The following is a 14047-nucleotide window of genomic DNA, read 5'->3' on the forward strand; positions in this document are numbered from 1 at the left end:
AGTAGGGAAACTGAAACACAGGCTTCCGCCGCTGCCGCTCGCGCTCCCGCTGCTGTTGTTGCTTCTTCTTGAAGAATCTCAATAAAGTCTGCATCTGCTCACAGGTTAGTTCATTGGGCTTTAAAAACAACAAACACACACACAGGCGTATACCAGCCTGCGGATGAGATATGAGACCAAGATGGCGATTTTGCGCCTCATAAAGCAAGATGCGAGCATTTAAAACGTTGATGTTATTGTTGTCTTCATTAGAAGTGAGCCACGTTTTGTTTCCTTTTTTGACGCATCTTCATTTCCGTTTTTCTTCACATTGCCTCCTTGTTCATGTGATTAAAACACAAAACGCGTTAGTTTCTGTTATATGCGTGAAGAACCTGCGTGCGCGTAAAGGGGGGTTATGAAATGAAAAATAAATATGGATGGACACGTAGCATCATGGATGATTTGGTACACAATGATCCACTCTGTCTGCAAACTTTGCTGGGTTTTTCTTTTTCTTTGTGGACCTGTTTCCATCTGACTTTGTTGCATACATGCCGTCCATCTGTTTGCTGTTAGTTTATTACTTGATACTAGGAGTGTATCAGAAGAGCAATGAAACCTTTATCTTTCAATTCATGTTCTGGCATCCCGCCACTTCGATCATGTGTGTGTGTGTGGGGGCGGGTGGTGCGTGTGTGCTTGAGCAGTTAAACATAACCTCCTCGCATGAGGAAGTAAGTTTGGTATTACTAACAGAGGAGCTGTGGCTGCACCAGTTTTTTTAACCTGTTCTATCTCAGATATTATTATGAGATGCCAGAAAAAATTTTTTATATACAAATCTCCGATTACTGTTTAAATTAGGTATTTTATTTTGAAATAAAAAACTGGAATTCTGTAGCGATATTTTATTTATAACTGTAGGCTACAATGGCAAAATATATGTTTTTGTTCTTTTACTTTGTTTTGCCATTTCAAATAGTATTAGAGGCTGTTCTATTCTTGACTATTCTATCTACCTTTTTTAAAGCTGTGAATAATAACAAGGAACAATTATTTGCAACAATGTGATGGTAAATATCTGAAATGTGAGTTCCCCATTGATACTCTTATTCTTATTCAGATGTCTATTATATTCACAGACGCACGCCAAATGCGGTAGGTTGAAAATAGGTTACTTTCTAGTCCTTTGTAAGCTATGGACAGGTGTGGCTCTGTTGACTTACTACAACCTGTTTTGGTTATGGGTTTGATGCTGCATACAAAGTTAAGTTTTCAAACCAAAAGAAGGTTTAAAGTTACAACTCTCTAACCTCACAATGTCCAATAATACTTTAATTGAAAAACCGTTGCAGCTGAATATCAAAATACATACTCTGTGCAAATATTTTCATAAAATTCTTGAATTTGTTAAAATATTGCCTGGCTGTATTGACTTTGTGATCAATTCTTTGGTCAAAAACTAAATGTTGAATGCAGTTATCTCTAGCTAACAACTTAGCAGGTAAAGCACTAATTACTAATACAATCAACGTCCATAACACAACTCACTGACTTTAATACTATTGTAGAGTGTCGTTTTAGTGTCTTTTCATTGCATTGTGTGGAAGTATATTGATGTCTGATCTGGTTGTTGCTTTGTTCAAAATGGCAGTCTTTGAGGAATGTTGAAGCTCCTTTAAGGTTCTTCTCTTACCAAACTGAGTTGCAGGTTTTGAAGTCTAAATGTTTCTGGCATCAGCATCTTTACTTATGAGCTTGAAAAGTCTAAATGAATTTCATGTTTCACTTAACTGAAAGGAAGCTGGCGCAAGCAATGTTCAGTTTTCAGGGTCATTGTTGCATTTCATGGTGAATACAGTTGCCTAGCAACCAGTGGAAATCCACCGACAGGGGTGTGTTTAGACATAAATTCAGGGGCCCATGCCCATCCCTCCTAACAAATCCCAGGTTTCTTGACTGAAAGAGCTACAATTTATTATTATTATTATTATTTTTATGTATTTATTTTTTTGCAGCAGAATAATCTGAATTTCAACAAATCTTAGCTTTATAGAAATATGGTGCTTCTGCTGTTGCAGAAATTATAATTAGTGTTGAATTATTTTCATTTCGTCCTTCGGAGTAATTAAACAAACAATTATCGTTTTAACTGTCACATGACAGAGCAATGTAGTTTAACCATAAATATGTAACATCCGGAATAGAAAATGTTCATAATATTTCACACCTCAATATATTTCCTGACAAATTGTTTGGTTAGTGTTGTTTGAACTATGCTGGCCTGCATTATCAGGCCTGACCATGGTTTGAAACCTTCTTTGTGCTGCCAGAAATCCAATTTGAAGGCATCCTTGAAGCACACAAAGACACACAGAAAGTCAATATCGTGAGATTTCTACCACAGAAAAACTCAAGAAGTAATGATATTACAGCAAAACCCTGTACAAGAAGCAAAATTAAGGAATTAATAATTGTATATTTTTGTGTTCTGCTGCTTGGGAGACCTTTACTTTAGTTTGCAAATGCCAAATACAAGTTAATTTAATGTTTTGTTTTCATTTAGGTTCTCTGTTGATGGTTGTATTCTATAAACATGCAGAAAACAAAGGCAGTTAAGCCCCAAATTATTCATACCCATTGCAGATTTAGATTTAAAACCTATTTAATTCAATCAACAATTTTGTTGCTGACACCAATGAGACAGACCTCTTACAGAGGATAATAAAACAGTGTAAAAGGACCATTAAGTTTGAAAAGAAACACATGCATATGTTTTTATTGACATTTTAATTAAAACGAATTAATATCCTTATCAATAATTAATGGAAAAATCTTGATAGGCATTACATTAGCCAGGGACTTTTATTGTTCACCAGCTTTTTGCATATTTTCACTGCTATGTTGGCAATTTATCTTTGCTGATGAGCTCCAAGTGTTTGAGGTTAGAAGGCCTCCTAACCATCATCCCGATCTTTAACTCCCTCCACAGATTCTCCAACTGTTAGATTCAAGTTGAGACTCTTTATGAACAAGTACAAAAAATGTATATTACTTCCTGTTAGGAGAAACAATCGGCTATGTCTAATGCATTTTATTAGACAAAATGTGGAAAGATTCCTGTGGCATAAAAATATATATATATATACAATACTCTGTAAAGCAATACAATTTTTGCAGAAATCCTTCTGAGTGTCCTCAGCTGGTTTTAGACAGATTCAGGCAGACGAGGTGCAGACACTGCAGGCATTTTAAAGCAAACTTCCTTCTACAGGAATCTGCGGAATGCAGACTGAGTGAGTTGTCCTTTTTTTCTTCCTTTTAATTCATCACGCAGTGCAGTTTTTCACATACGTGGTAAACAGAGAGACAGTAAAGTGACCGTGGAGAAGTCACATGTTTTCCCTTTGAGCACAGGAGCAGATTTCTTTATGGCAAACAGAGGGAGAGATTGTGGCTCTTGCAACCCTGTCATTACGCTGCTCTCGGTCATTTGAGAATACCGGCATGACTCTGTCTGTTGTGGGACTTAGAGCAGACTAAAGGAGCTGATGTTTACAACACAATCAGCTTGAATGTGTGACCTTCACAGCAGGAAATTAAGATCACATTTTAAGACTGATTGTCATCGTTCCCACAACTTTTAACTCTTAAAAGTTGAAAAAAACCCTTGTGAGAGCAGAAATTACATTTGCAGGATAAACAAATCTGATCTGCATGGTTATTGAGTGAAACGACCTACTTGGAAGTCCTAAAGAACTGTTTTCTTGTTTGTTTTTTCAACGCTTAACTTAAATGTCATCTCAGGTTCTGAAAGTTGACTTGGGTGCCCAGATCAGAGATACTTTTCTGAGGTAACGCAGACACCTATTTAACTGATTACACTGTAAAAATTATATCTAAGCACATAACATAGTTTGTACTGGTAAATTCTGCTGTTTTGCAATAAAATTAAAGCTTTCTTGAAGCTTCCTTCCTTTTTTTTTCAACTTTTATTTGAAACAATGTGTTGAAGCTAAAAATGGCTAACCTTAAGTCTCATTCAGTCAATTATAATTTTCCCACCAAAAGGTTTTCATTTCCACCTGGTAGATCTTGGGCATGCTTTGCTTACCAGATTACATTTTTAGCTTCCAACCAGTCGATCACCAGCCGGGGCATAAAGGCAGCCGATTCCACAGTGCATCTCAAAAAGCAAGCTCTCCCTCTGTTCATCTGTCATCAGTTCTGAAAAAAGAAACAGTTTAAATATGTTTGAGTATGTGTGTTACGACGGGTCAATGAGCCATTGCAGAAGACATGGAGACAGACTTCAAAAATAGTAGTAATAGGTACGTCATAGCCAGATCTACAAATCTGACTGATGGAATAACATTTAGTAGCTAGTTGCTTTGAAAAACCCCTCAGGCTGTTGGTGCTGACATTGTTAAAAAATGTGTTTTTATTACAGAACCAATTAATGCTGTAAAAGCACCAGAAGTTGAGGAGTGGGCCTAAGTGGCTGCTTTCACTCTCTATGCTAAACTAACTGGCTGATTTGCTCCAGCTTCACACTAACGCTTAAGAATATTGGTTATCAAATGTGACCCTCAGACTGGACAGTGTAATCAGTGTGATGGTACTCTCTTTGATTTGCATTAAGAATAGTGTGTGTCCTGACTCTTTGCTGGTTGGAAACTCTTGGCAGACATGCGACCTTTGCTCTACTTCACCAACCCCTCCTCCACTCTTCCCGCTCTATACATTTCCATGCTGTGCCTCATGTGACCAGCAGTGTGAGGTTTCATCATTGGGGGCAGGACCTGCACTACTCAGCGTGGTCGCCTTGTCCAACGTCAGCCTTTGGTTCCTAAAACCGGGGATGAAAGTGATTGGTTATAGGGTGGACACGAGTCAGGAAGTGCAGAAAAGATGTCACACTGCGGCCACATGAGCTTTACCAGCCATCTGACAGCCACACAGTGACAAGCAGCGTGCCTCTCTGTGTGACTTGTTGCAAGGTGTCAGCTGCCCTGCCATTTTCAGACAACCCCTGTTCACTCACCTTTGGAAAACAAGCTAAACTGGTCTGGCTTTGCCTTGAAACATTAGCCTGTAAATGTAGATGGAAAGAGATGATTAAATCAGTTTGATCTTTTTGATGGAATGCTCTCTATGGGTCAGGGTGTAGTGGTTGTGAATTAATCACTGAGCCAACGGGTGCACCTTTAGTTTCAGTAGTGTTCCTACTGAACCACAGTGTAAAGACCTTAGATGCTTGTTGCAAAAAGAGGTGGAGAAGTCATCTGTTAACATTGGTGCACAAGATGAGCTACAGTTTGCTTCCAATTTTCTCCATTTTTGTCATGTTTCACATTGGGATTTCAAGTGATAAACACAATGGTGTGCATATTTGAGAAGTCAAAAAAAAAATACAGTTTTACAATCTGAATCTGCTTTAAATAGCACTGTATCTTACAGTATGTTATGTTTATTTCTTACCATAATGTGATTCTTTAAAAAAAAAAGTAATGTTATTGTATCAAATAAAGCTGCAGCTGATATTTTTCAGGATTTGTTTTGTTACTACTGAAACTATCAGCTCTAAGCGAGGCTTCATTGGTTTCAAAAATAGCTACAGCAAATTTACAGCCCTGATTCAAACATGGCGACACTTTTGCTGTTGGATTTTGATTTAAAGACAAATTACCTGAGATTAAGAGCATTTTACCTCTAATGTGTCACTCAGATATTTTAGTGTGACTTCCTGTAAGTACAAATATTTCACTTCTTTGCGGGAAGTCAAATATTGTAGAGGAAATCAAGTGTGTCTGACAAGCACTGTCTTATATTACTCTAACTTTCTGGCTGCGTCTGGAGTGGCTCTTGTGTTAACAGCGAAGCTACAATGTGCCTTCGAGCTGCTGGAGGGAGCTGCCAGCCTGTCTTCATGTTCTGTGTCAAATGACCTTTCTGCCCTCCCCAGTTCCTCCCCAGTCCCCCCCCCCACCCCTCTGATACCAGTGTCTTGTGCTGGAGTGTGGTGTGACTTGTGAACTTGCTCTGCTATTGGCTTGTGAGTCTTCCAGGCCAAGTATGGAGAGAGGAGGAGGGTGGGGTGGTTTTCTAGGGCTACCTTTCACCTCCAACAACTGTTAGCACATATAATCTGCAGGAAGCAGTCTCTGAAGGGGGTCTGTTTTCATTTAACATCTTTCCTACAAATTTTTCTTCTCATCTCACTTGAAAACGATAAAATGATAAAATGATAAAATGAAATTGTTTAGGTTTATGTTAAATTGTTAAATTCTTAAAGAGCAGAATTTTTGTTATCATGTCTTACCGCGATTCCCACACTTTTTGCCCAAAAAGTTTTTAAATAGATAACAGAAAATGGTGAAAAATCCCATCTTTCAGTTTTTTAGTGGGTGAAAAAACATGGTTTTAAATCACTGCTGCCACCACTAGTAGAACCACAAACAGTTTTTTACAATTTAGTAAAATACGTCTTGTGGTCTAACTGTATTATTAGTACTATTATGTGATATAGTGATCTATTCTTACTTACTCTTCAAAATGAGAAATACATCTGCCTTTTTTAAGGAAGGCAGATGTATGGCAAAGTTCATAATTTAGTGAATACTATAAAATTATATAGTTACTCCTTAAAATTTGTCCATTGAACTAAAAAATAAAAGTTTAAAACAACATAAAAAACCTGCATAAAGACACATATTTTTTAAAACCATACCACTTTAACACTGCTGTCAATAAATGTGGTGTCTTTCAAACATGACTGACATTTCCTGATCTGTAAGTTCTGACATCAAACTATTGATAACATATGTAAAAAAAAAAGTAATTTATCATATAATATTGTTTTTATCAATATGACCCACCAAAGTATGCTACCTAACATATTAATGTAACACAATAAATGGACTCCTGTTCAGTTTTTCTGCATTTCCTGATACTCATCTGCTTTCTGTCTTTGCTTTTTCTGCTAGAAAATATCTGAATCAAAATAGTTTTTTCTATAAAACCCAAGTATTTACTTTTTACCAAAGTTTCACATGGCTAATCTGAAGATAAAGTAAAAAAAAAAAAAGTTTGTTATACCTCCTCTATAAAAAACTGAAATGTCCAGACTAGAGTCAATGTTAAAAAGCAGAAACAGAATATGGAGACAAAAAGTAGAAGCTATGTGGGGGATCAGTCAAACAAAAGGCTTAAGGAGTAAAAATATAAAAACATGTATTGCTGTTAACTCCTTGCAGAGAAACATTGGGAGTGCAACAATCTGGTTACATGCTGCCTGTGACATACCAGTGGTAGCTGCCAAGAGCTGTTAGTTTAATTGGACCGATGGCTTTTTGTTTCCACTGTGGGATGTAACTACTTCCATGCCAGAGCTTGTTGGTTGTAAGGATAGTTGCTGTGGAGGTTTTTACTGCAATGCTCACTGGGGTTTACTGTCGTTCCCTGATGACGCATCAAACATTTTTTTCTGAGATTTAGCTAAAACAGTGTTTTATGAAGTAATTAATTGGCAATTAGTCAGACTGTCAGCTCTGGTAGCCAGCCTGTGGAAAGCACCCAACATGCTGCTCTGGGCTTGTTATCTGACACTCCATTAGTTTCCACATTATGACTTTTTGCCTTTTATGAAACTGAAAATATCTCTCCGACATCAAAATTTTGTCTTTTTTTTTATAAGTGAGGGAAACATTTATTAACTGTCTTCCAGCCAGCTGGCCAGCAGTGTGCAGCAGCAGGCAGGAAGGGAGACACTCATCCCTTTAGCACCTTCTCTGACTTCTTATTAAAAGAGATTCAAACTGCAGGAAAAGTTTGGCGAATAATTTAAAGTATTTTGAAACTTCAACTTTTTAAAGGCTCCAACCTTCAGTTTCAACAACCAGCCCATGCCTAGATAGCACCACCTTAAGGTAGACACTTAGGATAATTGTCTTTGTTGAACTACTTTGAGGTGTTTCGGTTTCCTCCAACATGAAAACTACACACAGTGCCCAAATAATGCCTCATGTTTGTTCCACACTCCGAAACATCTGTGGAAACAAGTCTTTAAATCACTGTGGACAGCTTCACCTTTGTTCTTGCTCTATAAAATTACAACAAATTTACCCCAACATCCAAAATTTTGGACGGTGTTCTAATTTTTGGTTTAAATTTGTGCTGATTAGGACGAAAATCTGACTGCACATCCGTTGTGTTTGAGGTGAACAAAAGGGGAATCCAATGTGGGTTTGCTTCAACCTACCAGCTGCGTGACTCTGCAACAAGCAGCTTGCTGCGTCTCACGCGTTTGTGTTTCTGTTTGAGTAGGGGCGTGTTTCTGCTATTCATAGTTGTGAGAACTTCAGAGGTCTATTAGAGGACAGCGCGAGTCCTTCTAATAGCAACTGCAGCCACTGCCAGGCCTTTCAGATAACAGGACCTCTTCACTCTGAAACAGCCTTGACCCTTCTTCGTTTACGCTCTGTGAGTACAAACATGAATTAAATGTCAGCGTGTCGATAATCTGCGCAGCGCCGTCTGATAATCTTATAGTGAATTTCAATTCAGATGAGTTGACTTAGTAATATGATCGTACATTGGGCTAAAAAGTAGCAGGTGTGGGATTAAGAAAAACATTCATTAGTCCTTTTATTTCTTCTGTCTTTGACAAGCTAAACCATCTTCAATGGCTTACTCCTCTGTTTTGTAGTCAGTAGATCAATTTTTATTGATATTTATGTTTTTCTTGTTTCAGCATTAACTCTTTAATCTAACTTTTGTTTGGCATCTGCTTTAAAGTACTTTGCTCCAGTTGGCACTAGTCTCAGTTGTCATGAGCTTCAGGGTAATAATAGAAGTAGGTGAGAAGTCAATTGTTACCTCTATGACTTCATTTACCTTCACTGCAGAGGTCAGGTCAGTTGACCTGAATGTCCTCAGAGGTTTATAGCAAAAGTAACTTATTAGAAATAGGCATGAGCTGATTGAAGAGTGAATTACTTTAAAAATCTGAGACGGTTCTTTAAGATTTATTACCAACCATATTATTTCTGCTTCAAGCTACAGAGCTATCGAGCTGTCTGACTACAAGTCCTAAAAGCTGCTACTGTTCTGCTACGTCTGATTTTAATATTTCCTTTTTAGCTCTGCTGCAGAACATTAGAGGGACCTTATTATTATTTAAAGGAAGTTTCAGCCCAGTGACTTCATCTCAGAAATATTCCAAGCAGAAAGCTTTCATCCCCTCCTGAAGCAAGAGGTTGAACGTCTGTGGTTGTTTCCTTATATCTCCATGGAGGCTTGTGACCAGAAAACGTGTGTGGAGTCGGATTTCCTTCCTACGCACAGCTGTTGAACAAGAGAGCACATCCTTCCTTTTGAACGCAACAATTGAGAAGGATCAGTGTGAAAGAAAGGGCTTTAGATGGAGTTTAAAAAAGTGAAAGATGCTGATTATTTGTTTTAAGATTAAGATGTTAGAACACATAACGTCACACATAAAGTATGAATTCATCATTGGAATAATGGCTCTACAATGCATAAATATGTGCATCAGAGCATAGACCTAATCTTTTATTCAAACATGTTTATTGATTTAAAAAAATTGCTATAATGCACACCCAAATTGTCCAATTCTGATCCGACCGACACATTGCTGGGTCACAGGAGCATTCTAGCAGAAACGGCTCAATATTCAGACCTCAAATACTTTAGTGCATGATTTCTTTTAAAAAGGGAGGACACAACAAAAGTTTGCATCATTGGATGTTCATGTGATGAGATGTTTCTGAAAGCCCAAGAGCACAATGTTGAATGATCACTGAGTGATAAACACGGTTCTCTGTGGATTTATACCCGAAGCTTAATTTTATTCTGTTCTGTTCTTTTGTGTCTCCTGGTTTTTGTTTTTCCATCAACATGTCAGGATTAGATGTGCATGTCATAAACAGAAACACAAACTTAATAAATGACTCCAACATCAGTAGTTTTAAGGGATTTAGATTGTAGCACCTTGACCTACATCAAAGCACCAAAAGAACACAATAGACGTCACATCAGCTAAAATGCAATATTTCACATAGCCTAGATAAAAGGAAAGTACTCCCTAGTTTAGCTCAAGCCTTCGTTAGAATGTTTCTACCAGAATTATTTTTGTATTTGGCAGCAATACAAGCCATTTAATAGATAGTTGCAAGACAACATATGTGCACATGGAAACTCAGTAGCTTTAAAAGTGCAATAGAATTACATTTTATTAGTATTACAATATCTACCATAGTATTAAGATTGTGTCCCACTTAATTGACTTGCCAAATAAATTTCAGGTTGTACCTGTTTGTTTTTTTTTTCTTAAGGCAACCTGTATTTTGGTAAACAAGACTTAAGACTTTAAGCTACAGTCTTTAGTCATTTCTTGTTCCTTCTGGTCATTTTAATTCAGATTAGCTGGCTGACGTGCTAAGTTAGCATCTTCTCAGATCTGAAATAACTCTGATAAACTGAGATCTAAATGTTGTTGCCTTTTTTTCATTTATCTCCCTTTAAATAGTGCCACATTTGCAATGAAAAATAAGTTTGGGTTTAGCAGTAGATTTCATTATGTGAGTTACATCTATCAAAATGTTATCAAATCCTCTTTGCCAATAGGAAAGTATTATTGACACAGGAAAACTAAGTGCTGCAGGCAGTGTCACTGCAGTAGGCTTTATCAGAGGCTAACTACAAAGTTTGGTCGAACTGTTTAGCAGTCAACACTTCCAACTCCATTGATTACTTGTAGATCTACTTGGGCGTTCATCAAATTCTGGCTGAACTGGGGATGCCAGCTGTAAATTGTTCCCAAGGATGAGCCAGACTTGTGCAGCTCCACTTTTTCATATATCTTAGCTGATTTCTTTTGACTTTACCATTGTGTCAAACAAGAAAGCAATGTGTTCCAGGTGTGGCCTTAAAACACCTCCCAACAGCTCTCAGGCACGATAGTGAGGGGTTGATCATTTGTCCTTGCTTAGCAGCGAAGAGTTTGCAGTCACTGAAGTAACAATAACTTCCTCTGTATACAGAAATGTTCTGGTGTCCAATGGGACGCCATCTGCTTGACAGCTGAGTTTTGGCCCAGACTGGTACATCAGCGGGACAATGACGCTGCTGTTTATTGAAAACTGAGTTTTTATTTAGACAAATTTAAATTCCAATAAGGAGCTGCTGCTCTTTGTTTGTGTTGTTATTCTGGTTTTGGGTGAAAGTAGGTTTTCCATTTCATTTCCAGAATTACTTAGCAACCTAAACTAAACCAAAGGAAGCTGGTAAATTACAGAAATGTTCTCTTTTTATTTTTTTGAAAATATGAACATTTTACAGTAACACTTTAAAACAAGTGTTGCTTGTTTTACATTATACTTCTGGGTTTTATTTGAAATTATTGAACAATATTTATGGAAGCTATTCATCTTAATTACCAAAAGATTATCTCTGACTTTATTTAAACTGTGGTCGTGTTCTCAGTTTAAAGGACAGCATTTAAAAAGATAAAGACTTGCTCTATTTGGGTGAAACCATAATTACTGTTAAATGTATTTTTCAAAAATGTATCTGGATGAATATAAAACACTCGAAGTTTTAAGATCCACTAATAGATCAGTGGTCAGTCTGAATGGCTTCCTCTGTGTCTGTGCAGGTTCAGTTCATATCAACCATGCAGGCTCAGGAGGTCCTCAGACAGCTGCGGATTCCAGAGCTGGACGACTTTCGACAGTATGTCCGAGGCTTTCCTACGAATGCCCTCATGGGTATGGGCGCCTTCGCCGCCATCACCACCTACTGGTTTGCCTCCAGACCGAAAGCTCTCAAGCCACCATGTGATCTTACACTGCAGTCACTGGAAATACCTGTGAGTTTTCACAAGTTTTTCTTTCCTTCTTTGTTTTTTCACCATTCCTTTCAGTCTGACGTTCTTTCCAGTATGGTGTACTGGAACAATCAATCCTCCGTCCAGTTATAAGAGTGAACATTCCCAAGCAGCTGATCTCATGCTGCAGAAATGAGGAGTAGTTTATCTTACAGCTGGTGAAGTGATCTTTGCAGGAAATTGGTTTCAGGGATCTTTGGATTTCCATCATCCAGGTTTTTCTTGGATGATGTTGATTTCTGGTTTCTTCAAATCAGTTCTGCTGATTTTATTTGTAAACCATAGCAGAAAATTGAGAAGTGCTAAAAGAAACTACTACTGCAGTTTCTTTTATTATTTTGAATTTAAGTGAGAACAAGGGCAAGATTATTCCTGTTTATGCAATCTAGTGGACGTTTCTTGCCGTTATTTGTGCATTGAAAATACTGTTGTTGATTGGAACATCTGAAACTGCAGTTGGTTAATAGTTTTGATGCATTTAAAGAATAGAATAAAACAAGTCTGAATCTTTATTTGATCAGCCAAAAATGACCAGATTCCGATTGGTGCCTCTTTGAAAAATGTTGTCAGTTATTGCTGACTCAGCAGCCAAAATGTTTATAGTCTTGATTAATTGCAGGGATGCAGGACTCATCATGTCATGTCTCTGTGGATGTTATTTTGCTCTTCTTAGGGGGAAGATGGTGCCAGAAGGTCAGTCCTAAGTGACAGCGACTGCGAGTACATGACACATTATTACAGCGATGCACAAACAATATATGAGGTGTTCCAGCGAGGACTCAGGGTGTCAAGTGAGTTTCTGCGCTAAGATGTTGATTCTGAAAACACCTGAAGGGACCAAACGGAGTCAGGATACCATCTCTGTTTTCTGTGGTAGATAACGGACCTTGCCTTGGGTCGAGGAAGCCAAACCAACCGTATGAGTGGCTGTCTTATCAAGAGGTAAGCTGCAGAGTGCTGCTGAAAGGAAACGCCTGCTTGAACTCAAATATGCTTTTTTTTTTTTTTTTTAAATGTCCTGTTTTTGACAAGGTCGTGGACAGAGCACAGCACATCGGTTCGGCCCTTCTTCACAGAGGTCACTTTCACACAGGCGACAAGTTCGTTGGCATCTTTTCACAAAACAGACCCGAGGTAACTCAAATGTTTGTTTCTTTTAATTAACAAGCCATTGCTTTAGTTTGATTTCCATTTGATATTAGTCTTCTTGTACATGCAACAATATCTTATATTTATTCATTTTCATTCAGTTTATTTACATAGAGACTCCAGTGAACAATATCTTCTGGCTAGTGGTAAAAATTTTATACTTTTTCAGCCTCTTAGCTCTGATGTACAGCAAAAAGCTGCTATCATGTGCTTTAATCTGTAAGTCGAATATTTAGAGACTGTAAACTTTAAAATTTCTATCATGTTTTGATTATTCATGTTTAACTTATTTTCTCTCCGTCCGTCTTTATACAAATAGTTGTATATTGTGCTTCTGATAAGACAGGCTTTCTTCAGTGCAATAATAATATTGATTTAAATTAATCAAACCCATCTGCTCTGTTTTTGCCACAGTGGACGATTTCAGAGCTGGCGTGTTACACATACAGCTTGGTTGCAGTCCCGCTGTACGACACGCTCGGCACAGAGGCCATCGGCTACATTATTGAAAAAGGTACAAACAAATTCCTCCATCACATGCTGTGAACCAGGTACTGAAAAGTTCAACCACTCAGCGTGTCGTCTTTGTCTCTGTTTCAGCCACCATTTCAACAGTGATATGTGACGTAGCCGAAAAGGCTCGGATGATCCTGGACTGCATCAGCGGCCAGGGAAAGACCGTGAAGACCATCATTCTCATGGAACCTTTTGACAAGGATCTGGTGAGCCGAGGAACACAGAGCGGGGTTGAGATTCTCAGTCTGAAGGAGTTTGAGGTGAGGGTCTGACTTGTTTCTGCTCCATAAAAAAATGTAGACTTCTTCACTTATGTTGAGAGATTTTTGGTCTGTTTGTTTTGCAGGCCATCGGTGAAGCTAATCATCAGAGGCCAACGGTGAGTAGAAACAGCACAGATCCTCTGACCTGATAAACAAGACGTGGCTCCTGATTCTTAAGATGCTAATATTATTATTAAAACTCCATCTATAAGACATTACTATTACAATGCAC

The 14047-nt window shown here is 38.0% G+C and overlaps 1 protein-coding gene across 3 annotated transcripts in view; it reads left to right on the forward strand.

Moving 5' to 3' along the window:
- acsl1 (acyl-CoA synthetase long chain family member 1) overlaps positions 1-14047 on the forward strand; it is a 21942-nt gene continuing 7895 nt past the window's right edge. For 2 of the 3 annotated variants that reach the window (XM_023333876.1, XM_023333874.1), the window contains exons 1-8: positions 1-104; positions 11657-11869; positions 12561-12678; positions 12765-12829; positions 12920-13021; positions 13451-13550; positions 13637-13812; positions 13899-13931. In XM_023333876.1, coding sequence (XP_023189644.1) covers positions 11675-11869; positions 12561-12678; positions 12765-12829; positions 12920-13021; positions 13451-13550; positions 13637-13812; positions 13899-13931 — 789 coding nt within the window. In that variant the 5' untranslated portion in view covers positions 1-104; positions 11657-11674. Of the gene's footprint in view, positions 105-8359; positions 8464-11656; positions 11870-12560; positions 12679-12764; positions 12830-12919; positions 13022-13450; positions 13551-13636; positions 13813-13898; positions 13932-14047 lie in introns of those variants that run through there. The other variant, XM_023333875.1, reaches the window with a different exon arrangement.

The sequence above is a fragment of the Xiphophorus maculatus genome, chromosome 5, assembly GCF_002775205.1.
Source record: "Xiphophorus maculatus strain JP 163 A chromosome 5, X_maculatus-5.0-male, whole genome shotgun sequence".
Taxonomy (NCBI): Eukaryota; Metazoa; Chordata; class Actinopteri; order Cyprinodontiformes; family Poeciliidae; genus Xiphophorus; species Xiphophorus maculatus.